This window comes from Euleptes europaea, chromosome 1, assembly GCF_029931775.1.
Source record: "Euleptes europaea isolate rEulEur1 chromosome 1, rEulEur1.hap1, whole genome shotgun sequence".
NCBI lineage: Eukaryota > Metazoa > Chordata > Lepidosauria > Squamata > Sphaerodactylidae > Euleptes > Euleptes europaea.
This window is the reverse complement of record NC_079312.1, coordinates 47,498,795-47,522,927: the sequence shown is the minus strand read 5'-3', so window position 1 is coordinate 47,522,927 and position 24,133 is coordinate 47,498,795. Positions and strand designations below refer to the sequence as shown.

General features: G+C 42.1%; 1 protein-coding gene across 2 annotated transcripts in view; it reads right to left on the bottom strand.

The window, feature by feature from the left end:
- Positions 1-725: 725 nt before the first annotated feature.
- LOC130482862 (contactin-4) overlaps positions 726-24,133 on the bottom strand; it is a 611,972-nt gene continuing 588,564 nt past the window's right edge. For both annotated transcript variants that reach the window (XM_056855739.1, XM_056855747.1), the window contains exons 16-24: positions 14,685-14,843; positions 12,544-12,693; positions 12,132-12,202; positions 9,961-10,195; positions 7,824-7,939; positions 6,684-6,870; positions 5,389-5,501; positions 3,607-3,775; positions 726-1,282 (exon numbers count right to left, since the gene is read on the bottom strand). In XM_056855739.1, the coding sequence (XP_056711717.1) occupies positions 1,182-1,282; positions 3,607-3,775; positions 5,389-5,501; positions 6,684-6,870; positions 7,824-7,939; positions 9,961-10,195; positions 12,132-12,202; positions 12,544-12,693; positions 14,685-14,843 (1,301 nt within the window). In that variant the 3' untranslated portion in view covers positions 726-1,181. The remainder of the gene's footprint in view (positions 1,283-3,606; positions 3,776-5,388; positions 5,502-6,683; positions 6,871-7,823; positions 7,940-9,960; positions 10,196-12,131; positions 12,203-12,543; positions 12,694-14,684; positions 14,844-24,133) is intronic.

Below are 24,133 nucleotides of genomic sequence, written 5' to 3'. Positions count from 1 at the left end.
TATATTTTGGATTTGTTTCAGATGGTTGATCCAATATTTTATGTCAAAAGTGCTGGATTTAACCAAGACCATCCTAATTGATTTAAATGGTGGCATGGAGAGTTTCATACATATAGGTATCCTAACTTAGCCTTCCTCTCTGCCCTGTACTTCTCTCTCAATTGGTTTCACTGCCGCTGTGCTGGATACCCTGAGCCATGCCTGGCAACTGTCAATGTGAAGCGTTCTCATGCCAAATATACAATTCTCCAACAGCTCACTCCTTCTTCTTCCATTTGGGAGTTAGGGTGCAGTAAGTGCCTGATTAGGAGGAGCCACTGAATCAAGGGTGTCAAATATAAGGCCCGCAGGGCAGATCCGGCCTCTTTAGAGCTCTTATCCAGCCTGCAACAAGCCAGCCAAGGCAGTCACCCCCCCTCCTCTCAATCTGGGCTGCCGAGACATGGCCCGGCCCGACCAAGGACATTTATGTCATATCTGGCCCTCATAACAATTGAGTTCGACACCCCTGCACTAAATAATCTTATATGAAGTGCAGGAGAGCGTTACCACATGAGCAACAGCAAGGAATGCTACAGCGTATACCAGGCTGAGATCTGAGAGCCGTGGGTTGTCTGTAGAACACCTATGGATCCATTTCAAGCACACTGGATGTGCTCTGGATGCCCTGAAGGACACACCAAGACCAAAACAGCTTTGCTAGAGCATACTCTCTTGTAAAACTATACAATCAATTTGAAACCGGTTTACTAAGAGCGCTGACCTTACAGCCATAGAACATTCCAAAAGAATATATCTTTGTGACGATAATGTCATCAAATAGCATTTTATAGCAGAGGGAAAAGAAATTAATATCTACATCATATGTTAACTTTAAAAAAGTCTATAAAACACTAAATATATAATAAAAATATGCATATAAGGACATATGTAAACTGCTTTGGTAACATCATATTACAGATGTTTTCAGTGCATTGCAGAGTTTCCAAGGAAACTTCAGACAAAGCTATATTTGCTTTGAGGAAGTACTGTATAATGCCATTCCTAGAGAAGCATAAAACATTTTCTTTCCAGTAGTAAGATGTACTTGAACAACAATATTACTTAGTACTGGGTGTCTTCAAAACAACTAGCTAAATGTTGCTTATATTATAAACAGGAAGTCCTTTAGATAATTTTTGTCATAAACTTGATCGAGCTGTGAGGGAAATCATTATTGTGCTGATGGCTGACAATGTACAAGCATTTGAAGTAGAAGCGCCCGACCCTCTTGCATATGCATCTGTAAAAAGGGGAAAAAAGATATTGTAGCTTCATATACATTTATTTGTTTGTTTTATTAAAACATTTATATCTGGCCTTTCCCTCTTGGTTCAAAGTGGTTTACAATAATAAAACATCTCCATCTAAAAACCAAAGGTAAAATAACAAGCCACAAATCCCCCCCTTAAAAGATGCCTGTCATTTAAACCCTCCCAAAAGCCCTGACAATCAGGAAGGCCTTGCAGCACCTCATGAAAACCTCCAGGGAAGCCCCTCTCCCCGGTCACCTCTTCAGGGAGTCCATTCCACAGAGCTGGAGCCATGATGGATAAGGCCTGGGCACTAGTAGATGCCAGACAGGCCACCTTAAATGGTGGGATGGTCAGCAGATGGCTGCCAGATGACCACAGTTGGTGCACAGAGACTTGTAGAAGGAGACAGCCCTTCCAATATGTGGGCTTTAAAGGTCGTGAAGGGCTTTAAAAATCATAACCAGCAACCTTGAATTGAACTCAGAAACAGACTGGCAACCAGTGTAGCTGTTTCAAAATGGGAAACATATGTTCCCAGTTGCTAGCCCCTGACAACAGTTGGTCTGCCGCATTCTGGACTAGTTGTGGTTTCCAGGTTGTCCTCAAGGGCAGCCCCACAGAAAATGCGTTGCACTAATCCAACTGCGAGGTTTCAGGAGCATGCATCAGCGTGGTCAGATCAGCTGCGTTTAGGTAATGAGAAAGTTGGCAAAGCGGGCGCAGCTGTTAGAAGGCGTTCCTGGCCACCATGCCAACCTGCTTTTCAAGCAGCAAGGCAGGGTCCGTGAACAGGAACAAACAACATTCATGCCTCAAATAAACAACGTTCCTTCATTGAAAAACTTGCTATAATACATTTTCCAGTAAAACATCCTTAAGGTATGAAAAAAACAGGATCCTTCCTCCACAGTCCGCCACCAGTATGCCGTGCAGACATAGAGCAACTGCACAAGCAAATGTCAGTGGAGGAGGGAAGTGTCACTTGCACAAAGATCTGCTCAGGCGTAATAATTCCATTGTTTGTTCTTTTATGCTTATGCTATCTGCAGAGCTCTTACAACTATAGGAATATTGGACTGTAGGCTACAAACCACTTAAGGAGTGGGCCCTTGGAGGCAGAATGGCACGTGGCAAGAGGAGCTGCAATTCCTAGAGGGAACTGGGCAAAATCACCCCCCTTGTTCTTGTTTTGAGCAGCCCAAATAGACTTCAAGGCATCCCCTTCTCAAGTCAATTTTGCGACTGGAACTTGGAGACCTAGATGCCATTTGGCACTTTTTCATCGTTTGTAAGACATACAGAGTGGCCCGCCAGAAAAGAATCTATAGGTATATTCAAAAATGGAGCCCTGATACAAACAAGAGCTTGTAGGTAAGTTGCTAGCGGATGTTGATCCAAACGTGTCCTTGGCGGTTGCAAAATTCTTGTCTATGGCATTAAATGGTATTATCTTTTTAAAAAATTCTAAACTTGTATTCTCATAGTTAAAATGAGAAATTTGAAAGGAAATGTTGTATATGATTTTAGTTAATTTGTATACTATTTTTTCTTTTTACTTGTGACCGTTGGTCAGTAAATAAAATGAATGAATTAATTAATTTTCTGAGCAGCCCAAATAGCTCAGCTTTCCTGAGCTTTTCCGCCACGGTCAGTACTTGGATGGAATACACCCAAGGAAGATTGGTGATGCTATGCAGAGGAAGGCAATGGCAAACCTCTTCTGGTTTTCTCTTGCCTGGAGCACCCAATGGATAGGGTCACCATGAGTCAGTTGCAACGCTATGGCACGTTCTTCCACTTCTGTTCTTGTATTAGTTCAGAGCTGGCTCTGCTGAGATTCCTTCATTTGTGGAGGAGCAAAGGAGAGCCAATTTCCCTTCATAACTGCGGGCTGGATCCAGCCAGTTTTTTTTTTACTCAGCCTCAAAAAAATGTGAAGTATAAGCTAGCAAAACTGGTAGATGAATCTGTAAGAACTCTTTGACTACTAGGTGCTTCAGTGGACTGGAGATTGTTTACTCCCCACAAGCTCTGATTTTAAACCTTGGTTGAATCCAGGCCTAAATTTTCAGCTTGTGGGGAGTAAAGAAATTTCAATTGACCAAAGCACCTACACTTGGACTTCACAATGATTTGGAACATGGGAATTCTCTTTGCAACGAAGGAAGGTGGCAGGAGCGAGGGACACAGGCAAGCACGGGAACAAATGATCCTGCTGGAATGCCATTAGAACTGCACTGTAATCTATCTTGAGGTCCAAATGCAGTCATCAACAAATGGCCATAAGAAAATACGAAAATATCGGTCTTACTTGATATCTTTGGAATTCGGATTTGCTCACTGCTATTTCCATCTCCCCCGTCACTAAATGACTTTATTTCTATGATGTAATCTTCATCAAAAGGCAGCGAAAGCTCCACAGATGTTTTGTTTGTTTCTATAACAGATGTACTGCTTTGTCTGTTCCATCTGTATAAAACCTAGAACATGTTGCCGGGGCAGAGAAAGAAGCAGAGAGACAAAATCACTGAACTAGTCTTTAATGTAAGAACAAGTAGGTTTCTCAGAGTTAAACTGCTTTCTTGATTTGCTTTCAGCACCTCCTAAAGATTGGGGAATTTAATTTGTTCAAAATATAAATCATGACACTAAATCTCATGTACCAACTGAGGGACGGAGAGAGGGATAGAGATAAAAAGAAGAAAGACTATGAATAACCATCGAAATGGCCTCTTTTTCTAATGCTATAATAATAGTTGAGCAGCCCTCACACTTTCTGAAGAAAATCTGTGTCCTGATATTCCAGAAGCCATGTGGCTCTTGGTTTGCTGTACCTAAGCAGTGTATCAGATTAGGAGAAATTGGACATATTTACTTTTTAAAGCTTTTCCTCTAAGGATTATACAAGATAAGATGAAGACCGCAAACCCTGATCCATCTGTGAAAGCTAAATTACAGCTGCACAAGGCCCTGATTTCGATTCAGGTCGTGTGAGAAAAGCAAAGAGGGATTAACCTTTCTATCATACATTTCCACTAATTCAAGCCAGCCCCTATGCTACTATTTACCCTTTAAAGGATAAAAAAAAGAAAACCGCCTTTTCTTTAAAAGGACTACTAGAGTGGGGTCATTTTGGTTTGGTAAATTGTGCGAGTGTGATCTGAAAGAGGACCCCATGCAGCTACAATGTAGCTGTTAAAGAAGAATGTATATCTGTGATCTCTCATTCTCATTGGCTTTGTGAAATTAGAGGTTCAGTTTTACCATCCCTGGCTTCAAAACACTTGTGGTGATTTCACCAATTAAAAACAGCAACAAAAAACTCATCCTGAAGAGGCATAATTTTCATCCTATCCATTTCCATAATTCTCATTCTTTCCATAATTCTCATCCTTTCCGATTTGAGCTTTGAACCTCATCTGATAACCCAGTCCTGAAGCACGGTAAAAGCTGCATCAGGGACAAATATCCACACAAAGTGCACTGTTATGAGCACAGTTTTTCACTATTGTAGCGCTGGTGGTGCAGTTGCCCAGTCTAGGGAAAGGGGTTCAGAGACAGCAACACAATGCAGTGGTAAAATTAAGCACGGCATTGTCCATGGAACAGAGATGGACCCCTCCCCCCCATGCCCCAGCCACAAATGCAACCATGAAACATCAATAATATCTCAAGAACATAAGTAATGAATTTTCCAGGGATGCCAACTAGCAAAATACAGGGAATGTATTTTGATCTAGAATACTCTGGCTGTATTTCCCATAATTTGGGACTTGTTCCTCAGAGAACCACTAGTTGTCAGTTTATGTTTAGGACTGAAGGATGCTGTATGTAATGCCATTGCAGTGGGGATAAGAATCCAGGTTTATTAGATCGTCAACCCAGCCCTTTACACATTGAGGGAGAAGTAATGCCAACAGCTTTAACAGAACTTATGACCAAGTACCAGTACATAGGACTGCAATCTAATTATCCTATTTTATTGATATTGATTAATTGGGTGGTTGCTGAATTCAAGATAGTGGTACTGTTCAATGTTATACAATGATGACAAATAAGTAGAGTCTTTGTAGCCCATGAACAAGTTACCTACTTTATATCCTTTCACTTCAGATTCATTGTTCTGTGCTTTTACTTGATCCCAGTTCAGAATAATCTTGGAGTCTGATGAATTCCAGATGATGTTTCCAGGGGGCTGACTGGGCGCTATATTCAAAGCAGAGGAAGCGGAGTATTAGGTAGCATCACTTTCCTTATTCTCGTGCTAACGTTGCCTCTAATTGGATAGTGTCTTGGGAGCTGTGAACTCTTACGTTTGGAAACTTAATGAGCTGTTGTACAAACGTGTATTTAAATTTAGTAAAAGATCTGACATGACATACGTGAATAAGGTAACCGGATGGTACTGTATATACTCGTGTATAAGCTGAGTTTTTCAGCCCAAAAAAAGGGCTGAGAAAGCCCAACTCGGCTTATACGCGGGTCAATAATGTACTTAGAAGGGGGGGGAACTTACCGCCGCCGCCTGCCCGCACGCCTTCCCTGCGGGCCAGGAGTGGCCCGCGGGGCCTCCTGTGCGCAGGGAGGGGGCCGCCGCCGCCTGCCTGCGTGCCTGGAGCCCTGTCAGGTAAGCTTGCGGGGGGGGGAGGGGGTGCATTTCCCCCTCGGCTTATACACGGGTGCCTAATTTTTCCCCATTTTTGGGGTGAAATTAGGCACCTCGGCTTATACTCAGGTCGGCTTATACCCGAGTATATACGGTAATTCGCCATGCTGGTGACTAGTAGATAAAGACCCTACTTTGAAGTAACTCCCATCAACTTGCTGTTAAAACGAAAAAAGGAATGGGATATCCCCAAACTAGAATGCTGATTCTGAATCTATGCTTACCAAGGCTATCCCTTTGCCAATAATCTATCAGAATGTGGAGAATGTGATCAGCAAATGTCAGTGATCAGGATCATATTTAACGATTCCATCTTATGCATCCCATGGCTCAGTAGTCCATAACTGTGACACACCCAGAACTAAACAAAGATACCTTGAGAGCCTTTGGGGTGGGAAAAGTAAAAGCGAATCAATATGTAAATAGTAACCATATGGTGCAGCAGGCCTTAGGATCAAACTATTGGAAAGATCCTTAAAAAGGACAAGTGAGTCTGTTTTTGCCAGCTTGGTGCCAGCCTTCTCCTACTGGCAAACCCCACTATTAAAGCAACATAACACATAGTGACCTAGGAGAGGGGCTGTGGCTCAGTTTGTAGAGCAACTGCTTGGCATGCAGAAGGTCCCCGGCATCTCCAGTTAAAGGGACTAGGAAAGTAGGTGATGTGACCTAAATGCTGCCTACGCACCCAATCCATCCTTGTTTTCTTAACTGACACTCACGTGGCTTTTTGGTAGTTACATTGACTACAGCACTGGAAGGTCCCATCCCTGCCGTGTTGTAAGCCTTGACGGTCAAGTGATACAAAGTATTCCCCTTCAAGTGGCTGATTTTTGCAAAAGTCTGGTTGGTCATGGTTCTTATTCTTCCAGCTTGCTCTTCCTTATCTTCATGTTTCCAGTATCTAACCTGAACAAACAAAATGTACATTTTCTTGTTTGAACTTGGTATAACTTAATGCCACATTCTTTACATTTCAGAACAGCTACAAAAAAAAAAACCCCAAGGGTGTGCCTTGTACACATCCACAGCATTACACTTGTGCCCCTTTGCCTGTGGCCACTGAAATCATAATAATAATTTCCCTAATCTCATCCAATTAACTACCCCACTCCCCATCCACTGTTTAAGAAGAAGAGTTGGTTTTTATACCCTGATTTTTCTCTACCTTTAAGGAGTCTCAAAGCAGCTTACAATCACCTTCCCTTCCCTTCCCCTACAACAGACACCTTGTGAGGTAGGTGGGGTTGAAAGAGTTGTGAGAGAACTGTGACTAGCTCAAGGTCACCCAGCAGGCTTCATGTGTAGGAGTGGGGAATCAAACCCTGTTCGCCAGATTAGAGTCCACTGCTCTTAAACACTACACTATGCTCACGATGTGAGTGAACATTAACTTTAAGAATTGACTTATTAACTTTATTTTTTTAAACCCTGCTGAAGTATTATGCTTAATTTTTTATATCAGCAAAAGTTTAAATGCACTCTTGATATACATAACAGAGAACAAAATACTGTACAGAATCGGTATTTAGTTTCGCCCTGTGGCTGCTCGTTCTATATTTCTGAAATGTGGTTTGAGCAAAAAAACCTTGTAGTTCATGCATTTTGCAGGAATCTAGGCCTGCACGACCGTTTCCTCCTTGCAGAATAATGCACCAAGAATTATAACCACAATTTCTTAAAGCTCACTGATACCAACCGTATTAGCATGTGCTTTTCCGAGCAGAAAGCACTCTTCAGTAACAGATCTGAAAAAGGGTGCTTTGTGCATCTTATAATGCTTTAGAATAGGTGGCCTAATATTCTCCATGGAGCACTTAAGTGGTTGAAGAGGACTGCTTGTTTCATGTTGATGCGCCTACCTCATAGCCCTGTATCCTTCCTTTGGTCTGGGTCTCCAGCAGCAAGGACCAAAACACTTCTACTTCTGAAGAGGAAAGGCTTCTGGTAATGATGCTGGTTGGAGCTCTGGTGGGTTCTAAGGAGGAGAAGTATTGGTTAGCTGTAGGTTCACTTTTATGATCACCGTTCAACCATCGAGGTAACTGTCCTTTGCAGATCAATACTCATGTTTTGGACCTAGGAAACTCTGTGATGTTAAACAACTCAGCGGCTTGGATCTTGCTAAACACTAAACCATGGTTTGATTTTACACGATTGAACAGTGGCCCCAAGTTGTCCGTTGTCCTGTTCTAGCATTGTAATGTTGTCATGCTGTAAGTTGCTCCGTCCACACAAATTTTCACCTCTCAAGTAGGGTTGCCAGCTCTGGGATGGAAAATACCTGGAGATTTTGAGGGTGAAACCTGAACAGGAAGGGGTTTGGGGAAGGGAGGGACTTCAATAGGGTACAATACCATAGAGTCCACCTTCCAAAGCAGCCATTTTCTCCAAGTGAATCTCAGGAGATCTCCAGCCATCCCCTGGAGGTTGGCAACCCTATCACTCAAGTGCAGTGGAGAAACTCATAATGTGCTGACTTTATGGGTATCCCTAGATGTTATGGGAAGAGAGAAGAAGGCGACTATTTCTAGTGGCAGCGCCTGCCCTCCCCCTTGTAGTTCCGTTCGCTGTCATCAAATGGAAAAGATAGCGTCCTATCTCCTCACAAATTCAGAAATTCTACATAAATGATAATTGGTAGTGACAGGAAGTGGAGTTCAGAAATAGAAAGTATCATCACACTGTTGAACATCTGTTAACTGAGCTCCTTTTTAAGGCATATCTGAAGCAAGATCATTAGTATGGTATGAAAGTACAGCATGTTCATGTGTATATACTATACAGGTCCTACATATACTATACAGGTCCTACATATACTACACAGGTCCTACATATATAAGTATATACAGAGTATATATTTATACAGAATCTATATGCTATAGAGATGTTCCAAAAGTAGGTACAATGAGATGGGGATCACAATGGTTGGCTCATTCCCCAACTCCAGATGTTGATCATTCTTTGTACACAGATCCTGTGAGTGTATGAAGAATGAACTTATGGTGGTTGAAGACTGGGCCAGTAGGTGCAACCATAATTCTCCCTTGAGATGCTGATTGTACCCAAACCTTACTAGCAGCTACAAATAGAGTCTTAACAAAAGGACTTTTCTTGCTGTTTAATTAGAAATGAGTGATGCCTTTGTAGATGAAAACTACAAAGATTGTACTCTGCAAATGGACCATGTCCCTCTACTTTGATGGAGTATCAGTTCAAGATAATTCACAAAAAGATGCCATTGCCAAATTTGTTTAATTGCACTATGTAGTGATACACTGAGAAAAGAAGGACCAGTTTGCAGTCAGAGGATATTTCATACTAACAGTGCAATCCAAATCACCCTTCTAAGCCCATTAACTTCAGTAAACATGGGCTGCGATTCTAAGAACAGTTTCCTGGGACTAAGCCCCATTGGCTAGAATGGGACTTCTGAGTAGGCCTGCTTCAGAGTGTTCCCTTAGAGGGCTGTAACGCTGCTTAGGATTGCATTGTAAATCTCAGTACACATATACACATCAATTTAATGGAAGCATAAAACTGTTCAACTGTGTGAACAGACTGCTGGACTTGATGGGCCTTGGTCTGATCCAGCAGGGCCTTTCTTATGTTCTTATGTATTATTACAATTCTAGTATCTAAGAAGAGATTTAAGCCTAATATACAAACATGCTACTAAACAAATATATATCTCGTCACAAAAGGAATACAGTGTCATTAAACATCACAAGAAAAAAACATTTCAAGCATTCTGACGTGTAACCTTGAAAAAAACTGTCTTAAGCAGCTAAAAATTATGCATTCCTTAAAAGAAAGATCTCACGCTTCAGATTAATGGCAATGTATTAATTAAAGTCGAAAACTATGTCATCCTCAGCAATGTTCAGTTAAGGGTTGTCAATAGATTGAATTCTAAAAGTGGGAACATGCAGTTTATTATAAATCACAAACAGGCCTGGCCATCAACAGAAGCCCAGGAATCAGCACAGCCTAGATTACCTTCGTCTGCTGAATAGACAATTGTGACGGGACTGAAAGAACCTTCGCCTTTGTTGTTGTACACACCCACTCTGACTTCATATGGGGAGAATGGCGGTAAACTTTCATTCCTAAAGACGTATCTGGAAGCGTCGGGAGAAGCCACGACAGTCTGCATCCAACTTATGGTACCGACTGGACGGAAGGCTACGACGTAACCAAACCCACCTCCATTTTGCAACTCTTCAGGAACTGTCTATCAGGAGAGAGAAGAGAGAAAAATCCCAGAAACAGCATGATGTATGGCTTTTCAAAGAAGCTCAGTAAAGCTTAAGTCCCCAAAAAATAATAGATCCACACAGTGCAATTTGGAAGCATAATGCCTGGCAAAGGAAATACGCCTTCAACGTGAAAAGCCTTGTGCATTTCAGTGCTAATTTGTTTCAGAACTTCCACATGCTTTTTATAGTCCATTTATAGTCTGTTTTCTCCACTGAGAGAATCTAATACTAAATTGTGCAAGTCAGATAAGGAACCGAGTGCAGCTCTAAACATAATGCACAGCTAGCAATCAGGCATCTAACTGCCATCTGCAAGGCAGTTCCTAGAGTTTGAATTAATCCAATAAATATACAAACTAGGATCCAAAAAAGATATGCATATGTTTAATGCCCCCTTCCTTTTTCTGCAGCAAAAACTTTAGGCACCCATTCATTCTGAGCCAGCACCGAGCTCCTCTTTCTGGATACAACGAAGGCTCTACATACCAAGGCGGTTCAGATCTCTGGATTACGAGGACTCACTCTGACTTTTACCAGTACCCCATTCGACTCCCGTGTGCTGTTTTAATTTTACTAGACACAGTAAGTAGCTAGTTCTGAAGCAAAGGGCATGACCTACTTTAAGTACGCTATGAACTCTTGTATGACAGGGAGTTTGTGTGGAAGTGCGGTCCAGACTAGCAGGCAAATGCTGCCTGATGCCAAAAAACAGTCACATCACATTCAAGTCACTGGTGCCTACGCTGCAATTATCTCATCTCGTACATTTTTCAGTCTCAGCAAAGAAGCTGAAAATTCTCGTTGCAGAATTTGCCCTTATACAGAAATGCCCTTGTACAGAAATGCCCTTATACAGATTGCCACTAAAGCATGTCACTCAGTTCTACTGAAACCAAGTAGGTTAGCGTATGTGGTAACGGTTTTGGGCTTGTGTGTTTCAAAAACAGAACAATGTTGCTGTTTACTTATTATGGATTAAAAAAAAACTTGCACAGCTTTGGTCACTGTAAAAATCACCTCTTATGTTTCTTGCGAATTAAGGTTTAAAGTTATGGATGATGTTTTCAGCACCTAACTCATTTTTTAAAAACACTTCTTTTAATTTTTAGTGGTGGAAGGCAAGGCATTAATCCAATAAGTCAAGGAAGGATGGAAACTCAGCACGCTGGGCAATGAGGCAAGTATTGAAAGACAAAACATTGCTCCTATGTCCCAAAAACATTAGTGAGAAATGCATTTGCACGATTGCAATTACATTTCATGCTGAAGCCTTTGGGAACAACAGAGGGTTGCTTTTGGCTATATGTAGATGAAAAGAGCAAAATAATAGTGTCTAAGGAGGTATTGGTAACATGTAACAATAAGAAGCCTGTGTAGACATTATTGGCTTTTGGGTGGAGAACTTCCCTGAGCTTTGTCAGACAATCTCAGGAACTACACAGCACACAAACACACTCCACCCCAGCAAGGCAGAGTGGCCCTAGGTTGCTAACCGAAGGTTTAAAAATCACTCTTTCATGCTGCAAATCGTGTCAGTAACTAGAACAAAACCATCTTAAATGTAGCTATGCATGCATCTACACATGCACAAGATCTTGTTTTACATTACAATTTAGAACTTCTAGCCAGGCAGTTACACATTTCATTGGCATCAGTAATGATAAAGGTATGTTCTCCTCCACTCCTGATATCCCCCCCAACCAACACCTGAGTATACCTTTCTACTCCTTTTTGCTTTTAGTCAGTGCTACAGTCCATTCAGATATGGAATTTACAGTGATTACAGTCATTCGCTGAGATGTAAGATGATGCAGTGTGTGAAATTTCATCAGAATGCTACCTGATGCTCATGGTCAATTTGATGCTAAAACAGATACATTGATTCCCCCCCTGAATTTATAGGTGACTTACCTCCCATGTTATGACCAGCTCAGACTTAGTGCCGCCACCTCCACTGACATTAGCCGGGGTAACTTCAGGAACTGCATAAGAAAAGCCAAATATACCAGTGAGTATTCAAAGTCAGGAAAAGCTTTACTTCAATTTGAACATATTTTTTCGCTTATTTTTGTACAGAAGAGCTATTTGATGACTTTGAACCTATAAATACAAGAAGATTTCAGGGACCTGTTTTATCTCAAATTTGAAAACGTGGGCAAAACATGGGGAAACGCAGGGGGTGAGCGAGGTGACCTCTGACGGTCGGAAATGGCATGCATAATTAAACAAAGACCCGAAGTCCTTGAAGGGGTGACAGCGAGGGAAACAGCCATGCATAAAAGACCTAAAACTAATGCCAAATGGGGTGTTTTCTATGACTTACGAGCCTCTTCAGTTCTCCGCTTCTCTGATGGTCTGCTTGGTTCTCCAATTCCAATAAGGCTGGCAGCAACTACTCGGAATTCATACTCCACCCACGGATTTAACCCAACTACTGTTGCTGTAAATGTATTCCCATCTATGACATCTGGAACTTGGAAAGAAAAGTATGAGTCAAGAGCGTAAGAGTTATCGTACCCAGTTAGACTTTGAATAATGAATAACTTCATGAAACCAAGGTTTCACTCTTCTGAATACGATGTTTACAATATTGTGTAGCAATATCAGCAAAGCACAATGGAAGATGCAGTTGAGCCTGTAGCCAGTTGCTTTCTCTTTTGTTTCTGCTTAATTTAAAATAGCAAATAAGATGCTTGCCGGAGAAGACCACAGATAAAAAATAATTAGTTGCTGACACCTGCTATGTATTAGAAGATCCTTGTTGGATCAGGCCATCTAGTCCAGCATCGGGTTTCCAACAGTGGGTTATAAGCAGAACTGGAAAAAAACAGCCCTCTCCCATTGTATGTTCCCAGCATGCGATAATCAGAGACATACTGTTCCTGAACATGGAGGCTCCATGGAGACAGATCATGATAGGTAGCCGTGTTAGTGTGTCAATAGCAGTAGAAAGGAGCCAGAGTCCAGCAGCACCTTACTTAACAACATTTCTGCCAAGGTATGAGCTTTCGTCAGCTGCAGAAGTGACGAAGTGAGCTGTGGCTCACGAAAGCTCATACCCTGCCAGAAATTTTGTTAGTCTTTAAGGTGCTACTGGACTCTTGCTCCTTTCTGCTGCTATGGAGGCTCCATAGCAGCTATCACGCTAACAGCCACTGATGGCCAGTACCATGGTATCTTGTCTCCATTAAATGGATGAGGAATAGCATTCCTTACAGCCTGCACTGCTTGTAGCTTAAAAAGCACACAAAACAATGGCAGTGCTCAGCCAGCAGGAAAATAAAAATAAAATAAAATAAAAGGTTTCTGGAGAAGAGACCCTGGCTCAGTGGTGTAGCAAATGGTCTGCATGCAAAAAGTCCTCAGTTAAATCTTTGTAATCCTCTGCTAAAAGGACCTCAGGTAGAAGGTTCTGGGAGAGGATCTTCTTTGTCTTGGACCATGAAGAATCACTGCCAGTCAGTGTAACTCAGCTTCATGTAAATGGTAAAGCAGATTCCAAAGAAAAGGAGATGACAAAGTAAATCTTTGTTACTTCCTGTCCTTACTAAAAAGCCATTATTACGTGGGTTAATTTTTAACCTCCAGCAACTCTGAGAGATGGCTTGGGTTGAGAATTTTGATGGCCAAGGGCGCCCATTGGGCTTTACAGCCAAATGGGGGATTTCCCACAACCCTACAATTCTCCAGCCAGAGCACTATACTGCTTTTCTAGCTCATCTTGAAGGAAGCACACTGAAGACTGCACAATCACTGAGTATATGCTTTTTTTGTTTTGTTTTTCCCTAATCAAAACAAGAATGGGGTTGGTATAGTACATGTGGGGACATTAATTCCACATTCAGAGGCAGTAAACCTCTGCATACCAGTATTTCCCAAGCATTCACACATCCCATTTCAAAGACACTAAAGCATCAGAAAAATTAATAACATCAGTCAGTAAAAGGCAGGCAAAAACTCAATTTAAGGTAAAGGGAATCTGTGATATGGATCTAGCTCATCTACCAAAACCCATCTGAACCAAGTGAGTCTTCGGGGGTTACCGCACTTTGTATTCCCAGCGATGTATTAAGAGTTTGAAAATGTTATAAAAAACATCGCTTTAAAAGGGTTTTTGGATACCACGGCTAATAAATGGTTGGAAGACGTCTTCACAGCTAAAGGGGCCAAACAAAGTGCGAACAGTATTTTTTATAACGTTTTCCAACTCTTAATACGTTGCTGGGAATACAAAGTACAGTAACTCCCAGAATCAGTGTTCAAATAGTCAGCAAGGATGATACCCAAACAAATCATTTTAGGAAGGATCTTCCAGAGTTCCTTGGTGATTACATGTCTTCTTGTTATCGATGACTTATGTATTCATTAAAAAAAAAACTCAGTGAAAAAAATATCATTCGTTTTTACATTTATAGAAAGCTTGAATAAGTTCATTTTTTTGGGAAGGTCAAGAAATATATTTACCTGTATTGACTGCTTGCCACCCCACAGAAAAAGGTGTTCTTGCTTGAATAACATATGTCGTAATGGGACTGTGGTTGTCTGCTCCTGGCCTCCAAGATACCTGAGCTGTTGTGTCAGTGATTTCGTCAATTGTCACAGCTTCAGGGGGACCCGGTGGACCTGTTGTAACATACATACAAAAACGTTTCAGCTCCCATCAGTGAGATATACCCAGAATATAACATTCTGTAGAAATATTCCACAAGTTTACTCAGCTTACTGAGTTCAGCTCAAAGTATAAGTGAATAACATCATGTAAACAGAAATCAACGGGCTACATGGACAATATATTTTGGATTTGGATTCTCTGCAGTTCCTTAATCAAGAATGTGTTTCCATTTAGTCTGTCAAACAATCATCCAACATTCTGTAGGTAAAGTTACCCTTCCGTTTTTAGTTCATGAAAAAAATTCTCATTTCTCTCCTACCTGAAACTCATTTTTACCTCCTTTGGAGTGTGAGCTGCTTTTGACTACTTGCATTTTAAAGATAGTCTTTAGGATAATTCATAGAAAATAAACACAGATGCATATTTTTGTACTGCTGAAAAGACGTTTATGTTAAAGGGATTGGTTATCTTTTAGCTGCTTCTTTATGGGCATTCTAAAAAAATCAAGGAGAGAAACACCAAGAGTTGTTCTTGGACCATACAAGATGACAACCCAGTTAAAAAGGTAAAGGTCCCCTGTGCAAGCACCAGATCATTCTTGACCCATGGAGTGACGCCACATCCCGACGTTTCCTAGGCAGACTTTGTTTACGGGGTGGTTTCCCAGTGCCTTCCCCAGTCATCTTCCCTTTACCCTCAGCAAGCTGCGTACTCATTTGACCGATCTCGGAAGGATGGAAGGCTGAGTCTAATTTGAGCCGGTTACCTGAAACCGACTTCTGTCGGGATCGAACTCAGGTCGCGAGCACAGCTTGGACTGCAGTACTGCAGCTTGCCACTCTGAGCCACGGGGCTCAGTCAGAAGCTACTTTTTAATCAGAAAAATGCATGCCATTGGTATGTTAAAAATGACTTTAAGCAATTTTTCATTGGTATTTTTCTGGTTGGTTGCTATATTTTAGATGTAACTTTGCATTTTACCTTTGCTTTCACCTAGAAAGATATAAATGTCTTGGGTATTATGGTGAATTAACAGTATCCAGTTGAAACAGTGAAGACAAGAAGGGTTCTCAGTGGGCACTCCCTTGTTTTGGAACACACTTTTCCAGACAGTCACCAAAGCCATCAGGTACATTTCTTTATAGACATAACAAGTGTGTGTTCAGGTACATTTTTACTATCTGGAGATGAACATCCAGGGAGCATTATTTTATATTTAATATAAATTGAGGGTTTTTATTCAATGTCACCTAATTCCTTCCCTTAGTACAGTTACCACTCCACACGGTTTTTGTCCCTGCAGCTTCCATGATCCACAGCAAGCAAATTCCAGGAATGTAAAAACAAATTGGTTGGATCAGACTCTCCATGATTATCTTTTCCCTGCCATTTTAAAAACTTATCTGGATGTTTTGTTTTTGTTTTTAAAAAATAATCATAAGAACACAAGAACATAAGAAAAGCCATGCTGGATCAGACCAAGGCCCATCAAGGCCAGCAGTCTGTTCACACAGTGGCCAACCAGGTGCCTCTAGGAGGCCCACAAACAAGACGACTGCAGCAGCACCATTCTGCCTGTGTTCCACAGCACCTAATAAAATAGGACATGCTCCTCTGATAATGGAGAGAATAGGTATGCATCATGACTAGTAGGCATGGATAGCCCTCTCCTCCATGAACATGTCCACTCCCCTCTTAAAGCCTTCCCATCATGGCAGCCATCACCACATCATGGGACAGGGAGTTCCACTAGGGCATAGTGATGGGTCAAGGGGCATCACAATGCCAGTCACTGCACTTGGAACACACTGGCCTGGCAGCTACATCCTAACAAGTTTGGGACAGCCTGTCCCAACAGCCTGAAAGAGGCAGGCTGTAATGTGCTTAGAATCGTCTTGGGCTCTGCATGCTTTTAGGCATGCTCCTCTGATCCTTCCAGATTGGAAGAGGTCAGAAACTCAAATAAAGTAGTCAATTAACCAATAATATTATTTATTTTAAACCATACATTTTAACAAGGCATACAACCTAAGCATAAGCTGGTAACACAGCTTAAAAATACAAAATATTGAGCCAATTATTGACAGGGCTGTCACCCATGTGGCATTTAGGTCTTAAGAGTCTTTGCAACAACAAACTGCATTCACCTGTACGAATTTTTTTATGGTATTTCCAGCTGTCATTGCAATGATAGCAATTTTATATATAATATACTTGGTTGTTCGGTTTTTTAAAAGCATGCTTTGGCAAAGACATCCTGAAATATTGTGTCAGGAAGTGAGAAAGTTAAATAAAAGGTTGAAGCAACTGTTGCTGGACAAGTATAACCTTTTCCAGTTTAGTTTCAGCGGGGATTCAATATGATTACTCAGAAATAAAGTTTTAAATTAAAGGTGCAGTAAGCTATTAGAGAAGTCAGAAGTGCCTCATCCTTCCCTACGGTAGTTCTATCTTCTTGACCATTAGGTAGTTACACATTTTTAGGTATATAAAATCTTACACCATATTGCCTTTGAAACATTCATTGAAAGATGACTGACCAGCTGTGAAAGCGAAGACTTTAAATGTTCTTGCTGGAGGGAAATAGCTCACACCGTGAGATGTTCCACATTCCATAATGCAGCGAGAGGTAAGGTTATATCGGAGATGCAGCATTCCAATTCATGCTTCAAGAATTACTTAATTAAGTCGGAGGTTGCTAAGCAGACCATGCCTTGTTTTATGGAATAATTTGAATTCAAATGCTTGAAGGTCAGAGGCAAAAATATAGAGGACAGATTGACAGCCATACTGCATTCAGAAGTCCATGCAATAACGCAGTCCTAACTATACTTAAATGTAAGGACATTACCGATTTCTAGTGATGATAGGTGACCTCCCTTGGACCCACGTGCAGCTTTGCTAACCAAAATGAGGGGATTTGGAACTGAATTACATTTTTTTAATCTTGGGGGGGGGGGCAATTTAATTGTGCCTCCCTGGCCAAAACTCCTCATGAAGAATCCCTTCCCTTTCCAATGGTACCTGGAGGCAGCAGTGGGCAGAAATAGAGGAATTTTTCCAAGGTTATGCAGTTCTAAAGGAGCAAAGGATTTGCTGTGAGATGCGTATGTTTTGTCACAACAACCAATATTCCTGGATTCTCTGTCTTTAGGTAGAACAGCCACCATCTGGTGGGCAAACTCTTTGTTGTCACATAGACTGTTACAGAACATTCTTGAATCTTAGCTGCCAGAGTGTGCATGTATGTGGTAAAGGAAGTCTTTTCTCTGTCCTAGGAGGGGATACCTGGGCGAGCCCCTTGTCTCTAGCAATGGAACTGTATCTCCCTCCTTACACTTTCCAGTAGATCATGAAGGGTAAGCTGAGCAGCTGGCCTTTGGGGAAAGAAGACTAAGGGAATGTCTCACAGATAGGATCCTTTTTTAAAGTTCAATCTAAGGTCATAGTCGTATGAGGGGAACTGGGGAAGGGAAACAAAGGACTTCGAAAACAAAAAAAAGTGTAGTTTTTTGATAATCTGAACAAGGGTTATCGGGTCTTCGCACCCTCTTGTAAAGCAGGCCAAGCAATCGAAGGTTCATGGTTGAAGAAGAAGAAGAGTTGGTTTTTTTATGCCGACTTTCTCTACCACTTAAGGGAGACTCAAACCTGCTTACAATCACCTTCCCTTCCCCTCCCCACAACAGACACCCTGTGAGGTGGGTGGGGCTGAGAGAACGGTGACTAGCCCAAGGTCACCCAGCTGGCTTCGTATGTAGGAGTGGGGAAACCAATCCAGTTCACCAGATTAGCCTCCACCGCTCATGTGGAGGTAAAGGTAAAGGTCCCCTGTGCAAGCACCGGGTCATTCCTGACCCATGGGGTGATGTCACATCCTGACATTTCCAAGGCAGACTTTGTGTGCGGGGTGGTTTGCCAGTGCCTTCCCCAGTCGTCTTCCCTTTACCCCCAGTAGCTGGGTCCTCATTTTACCAACCTCGGAAGGATGGAAGGCTGAGTCAACCTTGAGCCGGCTACCTGAAACCAACTTCCGTCGGGATCGAACTCAGGTCGTGAGCAAAGCTTTTGACTGCAGTACTGCAGCTTAACACTCTGCGCCACAGGGCTCCTTCATGTGGAGGAGTGGGGAATTAAACCCAGTTCTCCAGATTAGAATCCACCGCTCCAAATCACTACTCTTAACCACTACACCACACTGCTGACAAAGGCCTCTTCTTTGCTAGTCTTTATTTTAGATGATCCATGGGAAGCAAAAAAGTGGGAGGCTTATGAAAATGTTCTCTCCCCAAAAGTCCATACCAGTGAACTGTTGTCTCAGGATCTTGTGGGGGTTGTGTACAGAGCTTAGAATGGGGGTGCAGAACCAGTAGGTGAGCTGCACAGTTTCCTGGTCAGTGTTCACCAGAAGTGTCAGATGGGGTGGGAGGGAAATTTCCCTTCAACGAGCTTCCAAGTATGAATGGATTTTCTGCGTCCTCCCCTGGAGTGATAGCTGACAGGCTACTTGACAGCCATCTATTTGTCAGAATCATTGAGGATTAGGTGACTTGCCCCAGCTCATAAAAGGGAATTTGATCAGCTAAGATCTCTGCAACCTTGGCCTAGTTACAGAGCAAAAGGAGTGTAAGAATCCAAGGTCACCATTGGCATAAGATCTATAAACAGCAGCAACATGCCAGAGATCACAGCGACTTTATTTCCTATGGTGCTTGTACAGCTGGGTGCTGCATGCCTAGCACTGCTGGATGCTATTCCTAGAGCCTAGCACAATCGTAGAAACTCCCATCCACCCCTGATGCCAGGCAAGTTATGGTGAACAAGGGAAAGGGACAAGGGTGGTAGGGAAGGACTGTGATAAGCTCAGTTGACTATGAACAAAGCCCAGACTTCAGAGTAATTTAGGGTTGCTACGCTGCAGATGGCAACCCCCAAGAGAAATTGGGGAGGTGGGGCCTGGTGTGCTGGTATGGTGCTGGTGCACTGACAGCTAATCATAGAGTTGAATGGGACCACCAGGGTCACCTAGTCCAACCCCCTGCCCAATGCAGGAAATTCACAACTACCTCCCGCACACACACCCAGTGACCCCCTACGCCATGCCCAGAAGATGGCAAAGGTGCCCTCCCTCTCATGATCTTCCTAAGGTCATAGAATCAGCATTGCTGACAGATGGCCATCTAGCCTCCTGCTTAAAAACCTCCAGGGAAGGAGCACTTACCACCTCCCGAGGAAGCCGTTCCACTGAGGAACCGCTCTAACTGTAAGAAAATTCTTCCTAATGTCTAGACAGATCAGGTAAATCAGGTAAAAACGGAAATGATGTCATTAGATACTCTAGAATTTACTAGAATTCTATGACTTTACCATAGAGATTTTTTTAAAAATCTAGAGTATCCACTATATCACTTCTGCTTAAGGCACTGGTGGCAAAGCACCAGGATGCCGGGAGGTCTCCCACTATAGCAGTACACTTGGCATCCCTAGCAGTGATTTCCTGTTTATACTGAGCTGGCGCAGCTTCTGAACTGGGAATTCATTTTCCAAACTGGTGAATTCTGTATCACTATTGATTTCTGTGAGTGTGTTCAGCAGCTACAGTTTAAAGTGGAAAGATAGGAAAGAGGGAGAAAAGACATCCAATGATTTTTAAGTGAATGGGACAAGAAATTGTTTTCATGTGGTCTTGCTATAGCTTTAGTTCTGCATGACACCTAGGCCACAGTTCAGAGACAGGATGCCTGCCATCACGCATTCAGTGCTGCTCCATTAGTGTTTTGGAAATCCATGGATCAGCTTTGGGGCATGAATAACCCGACTGATGGCTCATAAGCAATTTGGCTCTGAAGCAGTTTCATCTGGCTCATGGATATTAGTAATCAAGGCAATGCAGGAACTATACTCCGCCAAAAGGAAAATAAAAATAAAATAAATGCAAGGTGTAAGAGGCAGAGGAAGTTTACATTTTAATGTTACATCTCTTTTTGTGTGTAATGTTTCAGGTATGCAGAGACACATTTGCTCCATAATTCTGAGGCCCTTGTTTCTAGGCAATATCAATTGTATTATAGAGTCGACAAGAACACCTCTGCGGTGGACCCAAGAATACATAAACTGGGCATCTCTGCTTGATGAGGTAGGCACATATTCTAACACATATAAAATGCGCATTCACTTTAACTATATTTAGTAATTGGTTATTCTATTCTCTGTCTCTGGTACCTTTGACTTTAACAACATGGGTTTTTTTTTTTGTATTAGTCCTTCTAAAACTTTAATTCTAGTTAACCCTTCAGATGATCAGTAACATCAGAACCCTTTTTGGTTCTCATTTGTGGAAGTCTGGTTTAGACAAATGATGAATCTAAGTTCTAGGGCCTTTATATTCAGTTTTTTCTCCCCCAATTTTGTTCTTTGTACTTTGTTTACACCATGATGATGAGAAACGATTGTATATGGTGGCAGACTAGCAGCTATTTTAGACTTGTAGAGGTAAGCACCATTTTCATATCCACTCCCACCTTCCACTTTTTTGTGTATTTTTCATGTTGTTCTCAGCTATTGTTCTTGTTGCATGCCACTATCTAATCTAAAAGGGGGTTTCACTGCCAATAAGGAATCACATAGCGAATGTGATGCCACAGTGCTATCTAATTAATTAGATTTGTCTATTTGGCAACTTTACACAACTTTAAGGTTGACAATGAGGAAATTGAAATTGTTCAAGACTTTCTATTCCTTGGCTCCACCATCAACCAAAAGGGAGACTGCAGCCAAGAAATCAGGAGGAGATTGAGACTGGGAAGGGCAGCCATGAAGGAGCTAGAAAAGATTTGGAAGTGTAAGAATGTGACTCTGGCCACCAAGATTAGATTAATTCATGCCATCATATTCCCTATTACTATGTATGGGTGTGAAAGCTGGACAGTGAAGAAAGCTGATAGGAAGAAAATAGATTCCTTTGAAATGTGGTGTTGGAGGAGAGCGTTACGGATTCCGTGGACTGCCAAAAAAACAAATCAGTGGGTTATAGATCAAATCAAGCCTGAACTGACCCTAGAAGCTAAAATGACTAAACTGAGGCTATCGTATTTTGGTCACGTCATGAGACGATAAGAGTCACTGGAAAAGACCGTCATGATAGGAAAAGTTGAGGGCAGCAGGAAAAGAGGAAGACCCAACAAGAGATGGATTGACTCAATAAAGGAAGCCACAGCCTTCAATTTGCAGGATCTGAGCAAGGCTGTCAAAGATAGAACATTTTGGAGGACTTTCATTCATAGGGTCGCCATGAGTCGGAAGCGACTTGACGGCACTTAACACACACACATTTGGCAACAAAGATGGTGACGGGTCTGGAGACCAAGTCCTATGAGAAAAGGTTGAAGGAGCTGGGTATGTTCAGCCTGGAGAGGAGATGACTGAGAGGTGATATCATAACCATCTTCAAGTACTTGAAGGGCTGTCATATAGAAGATAGTACGGAGTTGTTTCCTGTTTCCCCAAAAGGTCGGACCAGAACCAGTGGGTTGAAATTAAATCAAGAGAGTTTCTGGCTAAACATTAGGAAGAACTTCCTGATGGTTAGAGCGGTTCCTCAGTGGAACAGGCTTCCTTGGGAGGTGGTGGGCTCTCCTTTGCGGGTTTTTAAGCAGAGGCTAGATGGCCATCTGATCGTTTTGATGCGCAACCTGTACTCTGGACAAGAGGCCACAGTTAGAACAGAATATGGAGAAACGGAATGGTTTCCAATTGGAAAAGGAGTCAGACAAGGATGTATTTTATCTCCCTATCTCTTCAAACTATATGCAAAACATATAATTAGGAAAGCTGGATTAGATTTAGATGAAGGTGGAGGGAAAATTGGAGCGAGGAACATTAATAATTTGAGATATGCCGATGACACTACATTATTGGCAGAAAATAGTGAAGATTTGAAACGACTACTGCTGAAAGTTAAAAGAGAAAGTGCCAAAGCAAGACTACAGCTGAGCATCAAGAAAACAAAAGTAATGACTACAGGAGAATTACACAACTTTAAGGTTGACAGTGAGGAAATTGAAATTGTTCAAGACTTTCTATTCCTTGGCTCCACCATCAACCAAAAGGGAGACTGCAGCCAAGTAATCAGAAGGAGATTGAGACTGGGAAGGGCAGCCATGAAGGAAGTAGAAAAGATTTTGAAGTGTAAGGATGTGTCACTGGCCACCAAGACTAGATTAATTCATGCCATCGTATTTCCTATTACTACGTTACGGATACACGTGGACTGCCAAAAAAAACAAATCAGTGGGTTATAGATCAAATCAAAACTGAACTGACCCTAGAAGCTAAAATGACTAAACTGAGGCCATCGTATTTTGGTCACATCATGAGACGACAAGAGTCACTGGAAAAGACAGTCATGCTAGGAAAAGTTGAGGGCAGCAGGAAAAGAGGAAGACCCAACAAGAGATTGACTGACTCAATAAAGGAAGCCACAGCCCTCAATTTGCAAGATCTGAGCAAGGCTGTCAAAGATAGGACATTTTGGAGGACTTTCATTCATAGGGTCGCCACGAGTTGGAAGTGACTTGACGGCACTTAACACACACACACAGATGGCCATCTGACAGCAATGCTGATTCTGTGAACTTAGGCAGATCATTAGAAGGAGGGCAGGAAGGGTTGCGTCAGTGCTTGGCTTTCGTGGCCCTTTCTTACATGCCCAAGGTAATGCAGATCACCACTTTGGGGTCAGGAAACAATTTTCCTCCAAGCCAGATTGGCTAGGGATCCTGGAGGGTTTTTTGCCATCTTTTGGGCATGGACTAGAAGACCCTGGACTAGAAGACCCTGGAGGTCCCTTCCAAATCTATGATTTCTATTATTTCTGTGTGAGTCTCCATTGCCTTTACTTAGAAGGGGGATGGAGTATATCCCACTATTGAGATAATCAGGTCAATGTTTACTGTGTGGGACTAGCAGATTCAATGATAGTACTGAGTGAAAAAAATGTATCTACCTTAATCAGCTCTAGTAGTATATGATTATGCATGAGTGGAAAAATGTGGAAGGTGATCTCCCACTAAAAGTACTGTAGTGCAAATTAATGATACGTACCCCCAGACTACAACCCTCCATGTTGCATTACTTTTTTATGGGACAGACTCTCAGATGTGTGCTTGAATACACATTAAAAGTAGGAACACGACATGTGACTTGATGGAGTTGCCTGGTTGCATCAACAATGGGGATGCATTTCCTTTTCACCTCGACACTGCTATTCTTGGTAAAAGGGGGTGAGCCATGTACCTCAAAG